Source organism: Agelaius phoeniceus, chromosome 18, assembly GCF_051311805.1.
Source record: "Agelaius phoeniceus isolate bAgePho1 chromosome 18, bAgePho1.hap1, whole genome shotgun sequence".
Classification (NCBI taxonomy): Eukaryota; Metazoa; Chordata; class Aves; order Passeriformes; family Icteridae; genus Agelaius; species Agelaius phoeniceus.
Window position 1 is genome coordinate 3,134,849 of NC_135282.1, and position 18,581 is coordinate 3,153,429.

The 18,581-nt window shown below is 50.8% G+C and overlaps 1 protein-coding gene across 1 annotated transcript; it reads left to right on the forward strand.

The window, feature by feature from the left end:
* The first annotated feature begins 13 nt into the window (after positions 1-13).
* CFAP251 (cilia and flagella associated protein 251) lies at positions 14-17,494 on the forward strand. The gene is made up of 23 exons (XM_077187867.1): positions 14-420; positions 903-1,109; positions 1,286-1,370; positions 1,519-1,625; positions 1,763-1,903; positions 2,090-2,199; positions 2,663-2,771; positions 3,189-3,269; positions 3,569-3,646; positions 4,086-4,130; positions 4,457-4,674; positions 5,177-5,350; positions 7,146-7,393; positions 7,492-7,640; positions 8,142-8,315; positions 8,590-8,774; positions 9,280-9,394; positions 9,554-9,717; positions 12,002-12,092; positions 12,294-12,437; positions 14,521-14,749; positions 15,918-16,019; positions 16,875-17,494. Exons 2-23 carry the CDS (start codon positions 1,059-1,061, stop codon positions 17,024-17,026), a joined length of 2,952 nt encoding a protein of 983 aa, XP_077043982.1. The 5' UTR covers positions 14-420; positions 903-1,058; the 3' UTR covers positions 17,027-17,494.
* Positions 17,495-18,581: the final 1,087 nt, after the last annotated feature.

The window sequence follows — 18,581 nt, forward strand, 5'->3', positions numbered from 1 at the left end:
GATCCCCCATCCCATCCCTCGGGCAGGGTGAGGGCTCGGTCCCGAACGTCTCCGGCGCTGCCTAAAGGGACTTTGTCACAGCCATGAGCGGGATTTAGGCTTGCGCAGGGTGAAGGGCTGGATGTTCCTTCCTCTGCCTCCCTGCTTTGGGCCGGGGCCAGCGCTGTCTCTTCCGGGCAGCCGGTGAGGATGAGGAGGGTTCCCCGTTCTCTCCCGGCGTTTCCCGGTGCAGCCGGTGAGGATGAGGAGGGTTCCCCCCTCTCTCCCGGCGTTTCCCGGTGCAGCCGGTGAGGATGAGGAGGGTTCCCCCCTCTCTCCCGGTATTTCCCGGTGCAGCCGGTGGCGCAGCCGGTGCTGCCGGTGCAGCCGTTGCCTGGGAACGGCGGTCGCAGAGGCAGAGACGCGGGGATCGCTGTGTCGGTGAGCGGGGGGGTCCTCGGGAGGGTCTCCGGAGGCTCCCTCGGGACAGCGGGAGGCACCGAAGCCTGGAGGGGCCTTGGGAACGGTTCCGTGCGAGCGCGGTGAGAGCCGGCGGCCGCTCCCGAGCTCCCGTCCCGCCTGCCGAGGCCCGGGAAGGTTTTCCCAGGGCCTCTTTTTCCTCCCGTGAAAGTTTTCTGTGCACGAGGTTTCGGTGTTGGCTCAAATCCAGACCCGTGAAGCCGGAGATGAAGCAGCTGCCGCCCAGGAGCAGCTCTGTGCTCACAGGGCTCTGACAAAACCCATCCGAAAGGGAAATTTCCGTGCCCGGCGCGGTGTGCGGGCAGCCAAGGGAGGGAGCCTGTGCTCACTGGGATAATCGCTGTACTGGGCTGGTTTGTGCCCAGTGTAGGAGCTGAGAAGGGGCTCTGGGACCCATTCCCAGCTTCACAGGTGCTCTTTTCTCCTGGTGTGCCCAATTCCAGGTTGTTGTGGAGCCAAATCTGGGAGAGTGTGTGTGGGGAAGTATTTCAGAGCATCTCCACACCCCAGCTCCGTGGGAGGAGGGTGAAGGTGTGGATGGATGGTCCATGTGAAGTTACACTGAGGGAGGAGCAGCACTAAGCAGTGAGCCCGGGGACATGTCCCAGGACAGACAGACGGCTCAGGAGGCGGATGTGCAGCCTGATGAGGTGAGGGCAGCACCATGGAAGGTCCTGTTTGAGACAGGGTCTGGGGCAGATCCCAGGGGAAACAGAGCCCTTGGGATCTGAGATGTGCTGGGGTTCATTCCCGGTAGCCACAGGGCAGTTCCCATCCAGACCAGCCCAGGATCCAGCACTCACCAAAACCTCTCTTCCTTTTCAAGGCTGCCCTTGCTGCTGCCAGGGAGAAGAAAGGAGCATCAGAGGAAAATGAAGAGTCACCATTCTGTCCCCGGTCATCTCCTTTAGGTATGGGGATCTCAGACACCCTGCCCAGCACCCGGGCTGGGAGCCAGGCCACCCTGGGGAAGGCACTGCTGGGACATCATGCCTGGATGTCCCTGAACCCCCCCAGCACTGTGTGAGTCCAAGGGAGCCATCTCCAGCCCTCTCCCAGGCTACAGGGAGAAGCACACACGGCACAAAGGCTCTGCCAGCATGGTGTGGGCAGCCATGCCAGGGATGCTGTTCCGGAAGAACAGGGACAGCAGCTTCTACCCCCTTGTGAGTACAACGGGCACAGTGCCACCAGGGTGGTTGGCACCCAGCACTCCTGCCCCACTCTCTTCCATCATCCCACAGACCTTGTATGCCTTTTTTGTCCTGGCTGCTGAGAGCCAGGAGCTGTCTCTTCCCTGCAGGACCTGTCCTGGGTGTTTGGCTACAACAGCAGCCTGGCTGTGCACAGCCTGATGGACGGAGAGGACCGGGTGCTCCTGTATGTCTCCTCCCACACAGTGGTCATCCACGACATCCTGCAGAACAGGCAGTCCCACCTGCAGGTCTGGCACAGCTGAGCATCTCTCTCCTTCTCCTCCCCTTCTCCTGAACCCCCTCTCTCCATCTCTCTGGTGTCCTGTGCTCAGGGGTCACCTATAACTAAACTCAGGAGCAGCCCATACAAAAGGTATGAACAGAACAGCCCCAGGTTTGCAGCCTCCAAGGCATTTTGCTGCTTCCCTCCCCAGGGCCACACGAATGTCATCTCCTGCCTGTGTGTGAGTGAAGACAAACGCTGGGTTGCAACTGCTGACCAAGGGCCAGATGCTATGATCATCGTGTGGGACTCCTACTCTGGGTAAGCTCCCAGGAACCTCCTCTTTTGGAAACTCCCTCTATCCAGTAAATCACTCAGGACTGACTCCAGTCTCAGCTGAGAATAAAATGGGAGAACGCAGGGACAGACTAAAAAGCAGCAAAGGAACCAAAACCAAACCAAGTCCTTCATTGTCCTTGTATCACCCACGCTTGTGGGACACTGAGATGGGGCTGAGCTCCCCCAGACTGAGTACATCACATCTCCATGCTGTAGGATCTTCAAAGATCCTGGTGAGTTGTTTTCCAGTGCCATTTACTTGGGAGGAAGGGATGGAGGGGACGCTGAGCCCCAGCCTGTGGCAGCACCAGTGTTTGCAGCCTCCCTCCCTCCATCCCTTCTTGCACACAGAGCAGGGTGGGTGGGTTGTGCCACAGGCTTTGCCAAGTGACTGCCTGGAGCCCCCAGTGCTGCCAGGAGCACCCATGGGGTCTCTGCTCCCCAGGGTTCCCGTGCGCACCATCTTCCAGAGCCACTCGGAGGACGGGGTCTGTGCCATTGCCATTTCCCAGGATGCCAAGTATTTGGTGACCATTAGTGCTGCTGCTGTGCAGGTAAGAGAATATCTCCTCTTTCACAGCTTTGCAGGATAGAGAGCTGCAAGTTTTTTGCAGTGCAGCACAGGGGAGGTGGGAATTCACATGGGGAGAGAGGGTTTGCAGAGTCATGTTTTGTTTTTGCTGAGCCATTAGAGCACAGACCTGGATTTCATTAAAGTGAATGCTGCAGAGTTGAGAAAATGGATCTTAATTTGGGATAAAAGCTTCTGACTTCATCACTTTCATCTAAGCAATTTCTAGCATTATTTCCTGAAATTGAGCTTTCTGCTGCCAGGCTGTGCTGGGCTTTAGCCTGCTCCAGTCTTTTAGGCTACACCATCCCCTGCAGAGGGGAATGGGATCCACCTGGCTCCCCAAACCTCCACAGAACCATGGGAGTGTTCCTTGGATTTTTCTCCCCTTCTCTTTCAGAAAGTTTGTGTTTGGAGATGGACTTTGCCCACAGGGGAGCCCACGTGCAGCACAGAGCTGAGCCCTGAGTTTGGCTATCAGGTGAGTGACCAGGCCAAGGGGGCAGAGCTGGGCTGGGCTGGGCAGCCCCATCCTCACCTGCTCCCCCTGGTACCCCCATGGGAGGCAGGATCACACCCCATCCCTGGGGCACCCTAATGCAGCAGAGCATCCCAAGGGCTCATCCCTGTTCCTCTAATGCCTGACAGGCATGGGGTGTCCTCTGATTTCAGTTCAGTGCAGCTGGTGAGGTGGTTTTGGATAAAAACAGTGGGTTTGGATGGCAGAAAAAGCAGAAAGCATTGCTCAGCTTGGTGCTAATGCAATTCTTTGAATTTCAGGATTATGTCATTTTTAACCCTCAAAATCCCCATGAGTTTGTCAGCAACAGCAAAACCCAGGTGATATTTTACCTGTGGGTAAGTAGGGACATGGAAGTCCTGTTTCTGGTGCCACAAAGGAGGTGGGGGGGGGGGGTCAGGGGCTGGGTGTCTGTCCACAACTGGGGTCACTCTGCAGATCTGTCTCTTCCCTGCTCCCTGCCCTTGCCAGATCCCAAAGTGGTCTGGACAGATATCACACTCCCTCCACTCCCACACTGGTCAGGCCCAGCTGTGGCAGGGATGCTTTTCACCTCTACCACTCCTGCTTTCCCATGGGCCTTGAGTCATTCAGCAGCTTTTGGAAAGAAGCAGGTGGAAGGAGAGGATGTTTTGTGCTCTCTGGAAGACCTTGGAGCCTTTCCTGCTCTGGTCACCACAGTGTGGGGCAGTGCCCAGATGGTGGGGAGGGCCACGCTGGCACGGCAGAGCTCGGTTCCAAAATCCCTGTCCTGGATGTTTTCTCTGCTTTCCCCAGGATGATTCTGGTTTGCAGTATGGGACACCATTCCTGAGCAACCAGGTGAGCACAGCAGGGAGGGACCACAGCATGTCACCCTCTTGGCTTTCCTGCTGGCAGCAGCACTGTCCCTTCCCATCCCCTTGCACAAAAAAGTGGCCCTGGCCCCATCCTGTCCCCCTCAGACAGGGACAAACCAGGTTTGCCCAAGCTGAGCTCAAGCAGAGCTCTGTCCCCAAAGTGCTGCACTGCATTTTCTCCCGGGGCTCTTGTCTCTTGTCCTGCCATGGGACAGGAAGGGAATGCCATGAGGGAATGCCAGTCTCTCTGTTTGAGGAAGGCAGAGCCAGCTCTGGGATGAAAACACAGCCTGGCTCCCATCTTCACAGACCTTCAAGTGCCTGGTGGGACAGTTCAGCCAGTCAGTTTTCCATTTTAACAACACCCAAGCTCTGACGGGCACGTCGGCCGGGAAGCTGGTGGTGTGGGACATGCACGATCCCCGCACCCTCCCCGAGGAGCTGCTGCCCAAACCCCACGGAGTGACAGCCACCAAGGTGGTGGCAATGCAGGAGGAGAGTCTTACCGTGCTCCAGGTGTTGGACAGGTAACGGGGCAGCCCTTTTCAGTAGCTTAGGTACAGTCCTCAGTCCTCAGGTAGCTCAGCTGTACGAGTGGCAGAGATAATGTTGGAGTTTTAATCACTTGGCCGCGTGGTCACTCATGCAGGAAAGTGCTGCTGGTTTGTGAGTGATTTTCCAGCAGTGGATTAGTCTGGGGGTGGAAATGAAGTTGAAAAGTCGTGGTAATGCGATGTCAGCTCCCCTGGGATAGCTCAGACAGTGGCTCAGCCTCCTGGATGCTACCGGCAGAGGGAGCAGACAGCCACCAAACGCCGCGACAGCCTTGGGGACACGGCAGGGACACGGCAGGGTCACCGCTGGTTTCTGCACTACCCTGGCTTTCTCCTGCACATCAGTGCAGGGCTCTGCTCGTGTGCTTGTGCAGAGAAATGGGGAAGGGATTTGCTTCCACCCAAGGATGCTCCCCAAGAAATATTTGGGAGTTGTCAGTCCGTGTGTTGGTTAATAACTTTCCCTTCCCTGCAGCTGTATAGTCACAGGTGATGTGAAAGGGCAGGTGAAATTCTACGATGGGCAGCTGCGGCTCCTCACCATCTACAGCCATGACACAGTGGGTCCCATCCAGTCCATCTCCTTCTCCACAATCCTTCGTGATGCTCCCAGCGCCCTCCCAGGCAGCAGCCAGCCTTTCCTCACCAGGTGAGTGTCTCCTTACCAACCCAGGTCTTCTCCTGTGTTTGCCTTGCAGCTGAAAGCTGGGGAGGTGCTCAGTGAGAGCTGCTCCATGAGCTTCTGCCTGGTCTGGGGCAGGGCTCAGCCCTGTGCCCAGGCTCCTGGGCAGGACAGGGAGGGAGGGAGTGTGGGTGGGCTCCAGCACACCCCAGACTGAGCTCCAGGTGATGCCTTGGTGCAGACACAGCATTGTGCAGGCACAGTGATGATCAGCTTCTCTGTCACGTACCCAGCACACCAGGCAGTGCTAATGCTGAGCCTCCAGCTCTCCCTGGGCCCCTTAATCCCCCCTTAAACCCTTCCCAGGCATGGCTGGATCCAGTTGGATTTTATCATGGCTTGGCCAGCTCATCGGGGCCGTGGCACCGGCACAGGGCTGTGCCACACTGGCTGGTCACCAGCCCCTCTCTGTCCCTCTGTGTGACGTAGCTGTGCCTGAGGGTTTACAGGGAGTCTGCAGGCCAGATGAAGCTGCTGTGTGGCTCCATCCAGCCTGCAAGCCACATGTCTGTCAGTCCTGTTAAGGCTTTCCTGGCAATGTCTGTTCTTAGCCATGCGTGTTTTCCAAAGAGCCATGTGGGACAGATTCTTCTCCAGCCTGGAGCAGTGTCCTGGGGGATGGCTTGGTTTCCCAAAGGGAAAGGGAAGGCCTGAGCTCATCCTGGAGGCTGCTGGGATTAGGAATGGCTGGAGAGCCCAGCTAAGGCACGCAAGGGGTGCAGGGTCCATCAGTGCCTGGCCCAGATGTGCACAAACTGGTGGCTGTGATGGAACAGCTGGCAAAGAGGCTGTGCTTCCCCTTGTCTGTCTGTGCATACTCAGCCAGGACAAGGCTCCAAGGAGACCTTATAGCACCTTCCAGTGCCTCAAGGGCTCCAAAACAGCCAGAGAGAGGCTTTGGACAAGGGTATGGAGTGACAGGACAAGGGGAAAATGGCTAAAGTTGACAGAGGGCAGGGTTAGATGGGATATAGGAAAAAATTCCTCACTGTGAGGGTGGCGATGTCCTGGCACAGGTTGCTCTGGCACAGAAAAGCAGTGGATGCCCCATGCCTGGAACTGTTCAAGGCCAGGTTGGATATGGCTTGGAGTAACCTGGTCTAGTGGAAGGTGTTGAAACAAGATGATCTGTAAGGTCCATTCCTACTCAAAGCACTCTGGGATTTCTGTGTGATCCTCTCTTGTCCCTTTTACTAGGTCCAGACTCTCAGTCAGGCAGACTGAAACTGTACATATTTGTGCTGTAAAATGAATAATTATCCTGCTGTCTGCTTCACACATCATCAGTCACACAGTGAAACCTCTCTGCCGTGCTGCTCAGCGTGGCCAAGTGAGCAGACAGAGACTGAAACTGCCCTCTGACCTTGGCCATGGCAGCATGGTCAACGTGGAGCCACTGACAGTGGTGGCGTGGGGACACGTGGAAAGGCCATTCAGAGTATCTCCAATTGCTCACTTGTCCATCTCACACACCAGTGACTTGCAAAAGGCGGGAGCTCCCCAGATATCATTCATCTTCTGGCTTGCCCAGCCAAGTAGAAAATGGAACTGGCTCCAGTGTCTTCCCCTGGCCATTTCCCAGGTCATGAATACAAAGTGTCACTTGCCTTCCAGGTCAAGGAGTGTTTGCATACTGTGTATCACAAAATATAAGTGATTGTCCAACTAACTTGCCAAAAAGAGACTGATGTGTAATATAGCTCGCAGGGACGTGAGCCAGTTGGTCTGATTCATCGAATTCTGTTTCTCTCACGCTAAACAGGAACTTTATCCTTTCAACCTCTGATGCAACCATGTTCCATGTTGCAACAGACAGCACAAACTTTGGAAGAATCATGACAGAGGCAAAGAAAGCTGTGAATGCCATTGCCTGCCACCCTCAGGAGCCACTGGTGGCTGTGGGGAGTCACTGTGGGCTGCTGAAGGTGTGGGAATACAAGCAGACCCAGTACCTCGTCAGCAGGATATTCACTGAGGCTGGCATCCAGTGCTTATCCTATGATCCTGAAGGTATCCCAGCCCTGTGGCCTGACCATGTGCCAAGCACTGGCCTTCCTGGGAGGAGTGATGGTGTCGTGAGAGGTTTCTGGTCTGCTTCTGCTTTCCAGGTCATTTGCTGGCCGCTGGTTTTACTGATGGAAGCGTTTACATCCTTGATGCAATTTCCCTTCAGTCCATCTGCGAGGAATTCCAGTGCTCGCAAGGTCCCGTGACTCACATCAGCTTCTCTCACGATTCCAAGTACCTCGCAACCGCTGTACGCTTGTTTTTTCCGCTCGGTGATTTACACGCACTGCTCGCGGGGCAGCTTTGGGAGGGACTGGGAATTGCCGGCCATCCTGCAGGCACAGAGCGAGCAGGGCAGAGGGCCGTCCCTCCCCCGGGGCTTGGTGACTCTGAAATGCAGAGCGAGCAGGGCAGAGGGCTGTTCCTCCCCTGGGGCTTCCTGACTCCAAAATGCTTTTCCTGGTTTGAAGAGTCACTCTGTAAAAACGTCACCAGTCACAGCGGCTCCGCAGACCGCCCAGTCCCTAACTTTAGTGACAAATCTTAGCTCTGCATCCATCTGAAGAAGGGGCTGGAGCAGGGATTTCCTCCTGGCTGGTGCTCTGGGAGGGGGCTGCTCCCTCAATCCCAGGTCTTGCTGTAGAAGTATTGAGGCAGCATTGAAGCAGCTTGGCTCAGAGTTTGTAGCAACTGATGATGATCTGTACAAAGAAAAAGATTTCCCTCTTTGACCTTTGTGGTGTTGTTGCAGGATGAGACTTATTCAGTGACTGTTTACAAGAGAGTCCTGCAGAATGGGAGCAGATGCTGGGAACACCTGGCAGGGCTGGTCTCCCACTACAAACCCATCCGGGGCATCCTCTTTGGGGTCCACCCAGACAGCAACGAGCCCAGGCTCCTGAGCCTCGGCGAGGACCGGCAGCTGGTGGGTTCATGCAAAACTTTAAAGGACAGTGAAGATTTGTGGTTAAAGGGGTGGGGCTGGACAAGGCCTTCAAAGGAGACTCCATGTCTGGTTCCATGGCTCCCAACCTTCTCCCCACCAGCTCCATTGCTATGGGTTGTTTCTCAGCCTGGTCTTGCTGCTGACGCTCTCCTATTGTGGCTTCTCCAGGAGATGAAAATCCAGTGAATCCACAAGGTCAAGGGTGCAGGGCAGACCACAGGAGAGTTGCTGTGTTTCCTTGTCTTCTCTCCAGGTTGAATATGACCTGAACAGCAGCATCAAGGACCACTTGGTGGTCACACACAGGGACAGGCTGGAGCAGGTTGCCGTGCCCCTGTGCTTGACCTGGTACCCACAGCTCAGCACCGAGTCCTTTTTCCTCACTGCCAACAACTGCTACAAAATGAAGCTCTACAACACAACAACCAAAATGTGCAGGTAAAGGATTGATTCAGGCCTGCCATTGCCTGGGAGCCTCCTCCTGACCCTGTGTTCTCCTTGGTCTAATGACCACCATGCTCCCACCCATGAGCATGTGATTTTCCATCTGTGATGCAGATCTTGGGATGGCCCTAGAGCCCTCAGGTCACTCCATTCTTATGCCCACTCTGCTGTTCTCTGGTGTGTCATTTAGCAAGGTTGTGGCTGCAGGTGGATCTTGGTCTGCTCACTATGTTGGACCTGAGATGTAGCAGTTAGACATCAGATAAAGAGATCAGAGTCCCCATGAGCAAAGCAGAATAATCCATGAGCACTAAATAAATTTCTGAGCCCCAGTGTAGTCCCTTCTAGCCAGGGACCCTGTCCTACCCTGTTCTCTCAGCCAGTAGTAAAAAGCCTCTGCACACCTCCCGTATCTACCCAACCTTCCACACAACAGATGTTCAGAGGGCAAAAATGTTTTGGGTGGCCTAGAGTGGATAAATACATTGTTTGCCTTTAGAAAGACCCTTTTGGGACCAACCTATGGCTCCCCCTTGGAGAAGATACAAATCCTCCCTAGGACAAGCTCTGCAGACCCCCAGCAACACTACCTGGTGTACATTACAAAGGACAAGGTACGGAGCCCCACCTTGCAGAGCTGGTGGGAATTTCCTTGAAGATGAAACCATGTGTAGGCTGGCCCTGCCTGAGAGCTGAGCAAGCTCCTGGGGAGGAGGATGTGGCACTGCCCTAGTGGGACCCCCAGCCCTGCCAGACTCCCTGTTCCCTTACAGGTGGGTTTGCAGATGCTGCCTGTTGATGGCAACCCCCACAAGTCCTCGGCCTTCATTTGCCACCCTGATGGTGCCGCTGACTTTGCCGTCTCCCACGACGGCCGTTACGTCTTCACAGCCGGGGGCAAGGAGCGCACGTTCATGAAGTGGAAGGTCAACCTCCAGTGAGTTAGGGCAGGAAAGGGAAAGGAATCTGGTTACTGCTTTCCACAGCTGCTGGGGCAACCCATTGGGCCCCAAGCAGCTGTATGGGGTGGCAGCTGAAACAGGAGGGATATATTTTTGGGGGTTTTGCTTCCCTCTCTGTGATGTAGGACGGATTAAGCCAGCAAACCTCACAGGGCTGGTCATAGTGCCTGAACAATACTCCAGTCTGGGAAATGGTGCCCAAATGGTAAGAGGTTGAGCAGAGGATTTTGTGGTACTTGTGAGGGCCTGGCCAGTGTGATGGGAGATTGTCAGGGTTAGGCAGGGACCAGAGGAGCAGCACTGGCTGCAGGAGGAGCACACAGGGCAGCTGCTGATGCAAAAGTGTCTGCTCTCCAAATGGAATAGGAATTTGCTGGGAAATCCCCCCTGTGTTTGAAGAATGGATTTAGGACAAGCCACCTTAATCCTATAAAGCTTTGCTTACATGAATAAATGGCCTGCAATAAATGAGGTGGTTGAAGAGTGGAGGCTGCTTTAACAAAGAAGGATCTCCAGGCTCTGGCCCAGAGTATCAGTGATGAATCCTGCCAGGTTTTTTACACCATCCTCTGCAGGCTTCCCTCTGCCAGATCCCTTGGGCAGTGGTGCCAGATGTACTCCCACAGGACAGGAGGGTAATACAGCAAAGGAAGGATAGATATTTTGGTTTCTTGGCATGTCAAGGACCAAAGCTGCTCAATGCAATACATGTTTGGGGCAGAGGCTCTCCCCTCATGGCTGCAGGTGCCCAGTAGATATATTTGTACATAGAAATGGAGCAAGGCAGCTGTGAATGGCATGAGAACTGCCAGGTCACCATGGAACCACTTCACACTTCAAGGACTGGGAAGGGAGCTTAGTCCATGGCAGAGTTAGGATAGCGTGGATAGACATGTTAGGATAGGCATGGTCTCCCTCAGTCTGTGCTATTTTGTTGGGTTTTTTTTCCAAATCCTGCACAACACTCTCCTAGCACAGAGCCCCGTGTCTCCTGGTTTGTGGGAAATAACTCCATGGCATCTGGCCTTTGGCCCTTGTTCCTACGGTTGCCATTAGGTGTGCACCTGGGAAACACCACTGCTCTTCACCTTCCTAGGACCAAGGCTTTGTGGTTAAGACACATGCTGGTCCTGCAAGGAATATATTTTGCAGGTACCATTTGCTCTGAGGAAAGCCCAAGGAGTGCCAAGCCAGCTCACCTTCATGTGCCAGAACAAAGGAAACTTGGATGGGAAAGCAATGGGTTTATTTATTTTCTTTTCCACTTTGTGTGGCTTAAACAGTCGGGGGTCAGGATAAGCGACATTTTAAGGAAGGCAATAGAATATAAATGATCCTTCTTTATAATGGTTGGCCAGAGTCCAGGCAACATTGAATTTCTATGTAATTTGTTTTTGGAGCGAAGTTTTTGATGAGCTAATTATCATTTTATTGCTGCTTCTGGCATCTTGTGAATCTCCGCTGTGTTTAATACCCAAATAACTTAATTATGAAAAAAGCATCAAGCTTGCAAAAAACCCCCAGTGGAAGCAGCACTACAGAGGTGTGTGTGAAAGCTGCAGCCTGGCTGCCAGGCGTGGGGTATTATGTGGCAGTGCTATGCCATGATTGCACTTCCAGGCTTGGTTTCTTTTTACATCTGCACAAGCCAAAGGGATTCTTTTGGCTCCAACTGCCTATGAAATTGAAACAAAGAGGTGGCTACTCAGGCGCTTTCAGTTTAATGCAAACTGCACCTGCGACTCCGTCGCCCGCCACGGCGGAGGAAGTCGGGTAATGGATTGCACTGAGTTATTGGGGAAAAATGTGTTGGATCAAGGAACAGGGAGCTGTGTGGTTTATTGCAAACACCAAGCCCCAGCCTTCTCTGCATGTTCAAAATGCTGATCTAGCTAATTCATCTCCCTCAATGTCTCTATAAGGAAGCAGAAAAGCCAAATGCCAGACACCAAGTTCAAGTCCATGGAAAAGCTCCTGGCTCCCAGCCCTGTACTCATTCCACTAAACAAGAGAACCATTCAGTAATAATTAATTCCCACACTGTGCTATTGTATGTAAAACCTGGGTATGAAATATGCTGTAGAAGTGCAGCTGATGATAAAATAGCACAAGGTTCAAGGCAGTGCTTTTCTTTCCTGAATTCTGAAGCCCAGGGATTTTATTTATTGAAAGTGTCTGTGAACAACGCCTAGAAAGGGAACCATGAAAGCTCTCCTCACATGAACCCTTCCTGTACCTTCTTTCCTTCACTTCTGCCAGTGCCTTGGATGCTGCTGCTTTCCTGGGTGGGGAGGACCTGATCCCATTCTACAACCTCCTGGATGGCGGCAGAGAAGGCAAATTCTTCAGGGTAATTATCTCACTGTGAACGCTGTCTGGCCACATCTGGTTGGACTTTAATTTACACAGGCCTGACATTTCTTTAGGTTTTGTCCAGCTAGCCTTTAACAGCAATCTCATTGATATGGCTGTTAGCAAGCCCTAAAGGGAGCCTTATCTTCCGTGCCTGTTGGTAACTGAAATTTGCTGTGTTTGTTTGAATCCCTGGCAGGAACTGGAGGACTATTTTTACTACGTACAGCTGTGCAGCCAAGGTATCAAAACACTGGAGACCAGACAGGTGTCAACACATATTCCCTTGGAGGAAATTCCTTCTGTAATGAGAGCAATAGGATTTTATCCATCAGAGGAAGAGGTTGGTCAGCTGTTTTTATTGTTCTTATTAAAAGAAGAAAGAGCAAGACTGTTTGCAATTCCTAAGTGTTCTAAGGGCCAGATTCTGACCATTGCCATGCTGGATAGCTCTGGGATATATTTGTTGGCTGTCAATGTATTTTTATCTGGTCTGCATCAATACAGTAGTGCTCAGAATCTGGCAGAAAATTCCTAAAAAAGTTTCCTTGCTAGCAAGTTGGGCAACTGCAGAAGAAGGCTGAGCAAACCTGGAGCCTGACAGCTCAGAGCTGTTCAACAAGGCAACCTCAGGGTCAAAATTTTACAGCAGAGAGAACTGATTTAATAAGGGTGCTGCTTCTCCCCCTTTGTGTGGTGTTTCTCCAAGGCAGTTTACTGTACACAAACCTCATTTGTAACGTGTAACCTGGCATGACTGAATCTGAGGCAAGGGGATTTGAATAACGGCCTCTGAGCACCAGCTCCAGCCGTCACCGCAGGAGAGGCTCCCCCAGGGGAGGAGGTGCATCACTGAGCTCCCTCAGCCTTTCTGCAGGGGAGACTGTGTTCATCTCTTCCATGGCACAGCAACCCACAGGCTGCTGAGGCACTGCTGTGAGTCTGTGCCACCCCATCTGCCCAGGGATGCTCTGCCAGGAGAGCCACCAGATGGGAGGCAGGACTGTTGCCACAGCCACCACCAAACTGACTCACTTGGGAGCCCCCACAACCAGCAAATGTTTGTCTGAGCTGGGGCTGCTCTGCCCTGGTGTCAAGTTGAGGTGTTATCTCTTCATACTGTGTTAGATCTTTTCCTTGGGTTATTAAATTTTTGCCTCTTGGGGACACAGAGAACATATTCCCTTGGGAAATGTCTCTGGAATAATAATTGATAATGCCCACACTTCCCCAAATTAAAATACAAACAGCATTTCAGGCATGGAAACAGAGGTGCTGAGCTGTTGTGAAACCAGGCAACCTACAATCAGTAATAAATCCAAAGAGAAGGTTTGTCTCTCTCTAGAGTGTTTTAATAAAAGAAAAGCAGGAGGGAGAAAAGGCAGCTTGGGCTGACTAGCAAAGCTTTTGGGAATTGGTGTTTTTCTTTTGTAGTTCAGTGGGGTTGATATAAAACCTAATCCCAGATCAGCCAGAGCTGAGTGAAAATGACTGTTCTGGCTTGGTGTGACATTCGCTACAGGAAAAATGTAAGGCTGAGATTTCCCTCTTCCCTGGGCTTCATTCAGTGGAAAAACTTGTGACACAAGGACAAAGGCCCAAGGCTGAATGCAAAGTCCTCCCTGGGGAGATCTTGCATCAGCTTCCCTTCCCGGGGAGCAGCAGGCCTGGTACGTGTTGGCACGGGGAATCCTCACGGCGTCTCTCTGCTGCCCGTGTATCTCTGAGGGGGCTGCAGGGACAATGAAGGCATGGAGCAGATGCTGCCTTTTGGACACACATCTGCACAGCTGCCAACTGGGCTGACTCACAGCACCAGACTTCAGGGAAACCAGTGGTATCCAGCACAGCCAGTGCTGGCCTGTTTGTCTGAGAGGAGCATGAGGGATCCAGCAGTGCAGGGTGTCAGCCCCACTGAGCACATTTCGGGTTCGGCTTCTGCAGCACCTGAACTGCCCTAGACATGGGGAAGAGCAGGGAAGATAAGATTCCTTATGAGTCAGGATAAGATTTCTTATCCTGGTTCTGTTGGGACCCTCGTGTGTGTGCTTCCAGAGCAGGGATGGGAGATGGTGTGTTTACTGGTTTGTGGTTTGCCTGCCCACTGTCCCAGAGTGGAGACACAGCTGTGCCCAAGGTGCCGGTAACAGCTGCAGGGTCACCGAGCGCCTGTCACAAGAGAGGAAATCCAAAATGACTCTGTGTGTGTCCCCATCTTTACTTGTTATTGTCATGTCAGCAGGTGTGTAACTGTTGGCCATTCCCACCCTCAGCTGCTGAGTGCAGCTTCCTCCTGGGATGGGGTCATGGCACCCGTGGCACCAACACATGAACGGTTTGGGGACGTTGGCACCCACGGGATCGGAAACTGGCCCAATGCTCTTCAAAATAAAACATGTAACAATCTGCCTTGTTTTGATCTTTAGATTGAAGAAATGATAAATGAAGTAAAATTCAGCAAGTATGCAGATACCGGAGAAGAAGTGACAAAAATCAATTTAGATGATTTTATCAAACTTTATATAAATCATCGACCTGCACTTGGCTTGTCAATGAAAACCATACAACGAGCATTTCAGGTTCTTGGTTATGATAACAAGAAGGGAGACAAAGTTATTGACAGAGGAGACTTCCTGTCACTGCTTCAGTGCAGAGGTGAGTTATTTTGTTTCTAATATCAGTTTTATGCTTGCTAGTTCTGCCTGCAATTTCAGAACTTTTTCCCCGCAGCAAGAAATGGTTCTGGAATGAGAACCTGGTAACCAGGGCAGGCGTGAGGAGCCACCTGCCTTAAGATTTTAAATTGAATATTCACATGTCTTGTCCCAGCTGTGCTTCTTTTACTGCTCTGGAAATCTCTGCTGGCCTGAGGTATCTCGGCTGTTAAATGATAAGTATGGATCTTGGCAAAATGTATCCTTCTCCCAGTGTGCCCTTATCTGAATTGCTGTTCTCTTTTCCAGTCACACAGGCTCTGGAAAAGTAGTATAAAACTGATAAAAGGGAGACAAGAAAAGAGGGATGAAATTGGTCCTGCGCTGTACCTGTGTGAAAGACTGCAAAGATGGGATGATTTAGCTGAGCTGAATCAGGGAGAACACCATGAATGTGGGTGTTAATATGCTTCTGGCCAGTGCCATAGAGTGCTAATAGCAAACTTCTATTGTCTTTCTTCTGGTGTAAAAGTGTAGCTGAGCATTAAAACAGGTAAAGAGAAATGCTGGTTTACTGAGTACATCCCTTGGCAAGACTCCTTGCCACAAAGACCCTTGGAAACCACGGATTCAACAGGTGTGAGAAAGGTTAGCTATTTATACAGATGGTGTGAACATCCATAAATAGGTACATCAGACAGAACAGCTTCACAGCAGATCTATAACCTCATGCTCCAGGGCATGAGCCAACCACTGACTGGGAACAAGTGCTATGTCCATGTTATTTCAAGATTCTAAATCAAGGCTTTTCTCCACCTTTCTCTTCCTCTGCCTGAAAATGGCTAAATGGACTGTGATCTGTGCCAGGAATTCTCCAGTGGGAATAGAAGCTCAAGCCCCTGCTACTGCAGAGTTGCTCATAGAGCTGTCTGCATCAGAATTTCTCCCTTTGATTGACATTTTTCCCAAAATGTTATAGGGAAGAACAATTTTCCTTAGGATCAACATTTTCCTGCGTTGGGATCGTGTGTTCCAGTTGGCAGTGTATATGTTCATATCTCAGAGAAGCCAGATCCTCTTTTGAACTGTCCTGTTTAATTTGAGTTGCTTTTGAGTTTTTGTGCTCTCGGCCCCATAACCCACAGGCTGGTGCTGCTCTGTTTGTACAGGGGAGCAGATGACAGAGGATGAGCTGGCTGAGTGTCTGATCACCCTGCTGGGCAAGAGACCCAGGAAAGAAGGATCTGAGCTGGACACCCACCCTCCCACAGGTACAGGATTAGCATTCCACACAGCACAGAAGCAGGATTGTTTCAATTCCCAAATGGAATAATTTAAATTTCAAACCCATTTACCCTGTTAGGCTGAGAGCTGTCAAAACTGCTCAGATGGGATTACAAAAATAGTCACAGAGCTACAGACTGTCCTTCATCCACACAGCAATTGCATGGGTGTACCTAAAAATAAATGGACAATGAACTATAACTGGGGCCTGACAAGATTACACTGCTGTTTATCTGCTGGCTGGAACTGAAATTAGAAACACACAGGGAAATCCCAGTGCTGGTTTCACCCAGGTCACAGTGCCCATTGTAGCAGAGCTGTTGGTAACGACCACATTTGTCTGCAATTTATGTCCCAGTCCACACCAGCCTGGAACAGCAAATTATAGCATTGATTTGAGCCAAGTGGCTGAATTTAATTGCTCATTGTAATTGGAACTGCATTTTTGTACAATTCATGTCCCAGTCCCCACCAGTTTGGAACAGAATCTGTTTAGGGTCACTGGCAATGGGCCCCATGCAGCAAAGGTGCTGCTCCCAAAGGGAATTTTGAAATCTCTGGGTCCCTCAGGATCCTAAATCACATCAAATTGACCCAGTGTTAAAGCTGTCCAATGACTTCTCTGAGGCAGGGACCTGCTGCCAGGTGAGACACATGGATTTGACAAGTTTAATCCCTGATATAAACACATAAAGTATCAAGCTAGTAAAGCATCACTTTATTGTGATCCCTTCGTATATCTTTAAAAACATTTCATTCACTTATTGCTGCTTATAAATTTTACTGGAAAGCGATTTTGACATTGCTGCTGTGTGTCTTGTGCTGTTGCTACTGCTCTCCAGGTGCAGCAGCTTTGACTGAAGAAGACATTCCAGCAGAAATCACAGCAGAGATATTTGTTGCAGACATTCTTGGCTTACCTATTGCTGAGCCAGAAAAAAAAGAACAGAAGAAAAAAGAAGAATCTTTGACCTACAAAGGCCCAGAATCATAGCTACCACTAGATTTTCTGTTTGTTCCTACTTTCCAGGATCCTCTCCTCAAATATCTGCAAAATGTATGGCTTGTGTTTATTACAAAGTAAAGGTCACATAGTTGCATTTCAGTCAAACTCTAGAATAAGTCCCCAGTCTGGCATATGCCACAAACCTGTAATTTCACACCTATATAGGGAAACACTGAATGGCTGGAAAGAATGAGGCAGGTGGCCACTCCATCCTTGACTGGAACCTTCCCAGAAGTCATTTCAGGTGGGTTTATGCCAGATGCAGTCTATTTTCATTACGTTAAGACAGTATTCATTTGTGAAACCTGACAGCAAAAGAGCAATGTAAGAGTATTGTATTGATTAAATAGATTGATAAATGCTTTGACAGGTTAGAATGGATTTGTAATTATAAATCCAATGGACCTCAGTAAAGAAATAAACGCTGTGGTATACATTAAAACCACGCTTCTCTTTTGGCCTTTAAACTGACTTTTTCTTTCTGAAAGTAGTAATTCCAATTAGCAGTGTAATACCAATGGGACAGCATCGCTCTGTGTGTGTGTAAACAGCATAATGAGACTGATACAAGTTGCTGTAGAAAGATCAGTGAAGTGCTGTTGAACAGCTTCCTTCTTTACATCATCCTCGGCATCAATTTGAATAATAATGTAGGCCCTTAAGAAGCGTTCCTTTCAGAAGCAATGTTTTTTAAACAGAGATCGCTGTTGTGTACTCAGAGCATCTGTGATTGTACAATTAGCACGAACAGCAAGGTGTGCATTAGGGAGAAGTTAATGAAGGAGTCCAGCAGTACCACACCAGAGCTCACAGGTCTGTGACAAATTTCCTGCAGAGCATCACCTCCCATGTAACTCATTTAGCCTTTATGTTCATGTACTTCCATGGATCTCTGTCAGAGCTGAGCCTCCACTGCTCAAAAGCAACCCAGTTCCACGGATATTACTGGAATTACTTAAAGCAGCTGAGAAACTTTATAACCACTGGGAAAAAAAAAAAAAAAAAACAACAAACCAAAATCTGCTAAGTATGGATTTATGCTTCGTGTGAAACAGGGGACTTCATCACCCATCCCCATGTTCAAGGTCTGTCACAGCAAGTGGCCAAGGGTGGGATGGGTGTCTGTCACTGCCCTGTACAAAAATAGGTATTATCTCTATGTAAAGTGCTTGGAGGTTTTTAAAAGCCCTGGATTTTAGGACTGGATTTTGCTTTGTGGTGAAATGGTAAAATGTAAAACTGTGTTCTTGATGCTGCTGGACTGCATTGGTTTATCACAGAATCACGAGAATCAATCTGGTTGGAAAAGATCTCTGGGATCCAAGCCTTGACCGGTGACCACCCTGTCAAGTAAACCACAGCACCAAGTGCCACATCCACTCTTTCCCTAAAGGGGAGGCGATTCCACCGCCTCCCTGGGCAGCTCTTGATGACCCTTTAGAGTGGTGGCGAGCTGAAATCGGATAAACTTTTTAGTTCTGGGGTAACTTACGGCCTGAGCTCGGTGGAAGTGGGGAAAGAACGTTGTCTTGTGCTCGCTCCG

What these genes read in the sequence shown, in the direction of transcription:
- CFAP251 (XM_077187867.1), top strand. Translation starts at nt 1,059, where the DNA reads ATGTCCCAGGACAGACAGACGGCTCAGGAGGCGGATGTGCAGCCTGAT. An exon ending in ACAACAACCAAAATGTGCAG is followed by an intron (nt 8,775 to 9,279) that starts GTAAAGGATTGA and finishes GTTTGCCTTTAG; the next exon opens with AAAGACCCTTTTGGGACCAA. An exon ending in AAGTGGAAGGTCAACCTCCA is followed by an intron (nt 9,718 to 12,001) that starts GTGAGTTAGGGC and finishes CACTTCTGCCAG; the next exon opens with TGCCTTGGATGCTGCTGCTT.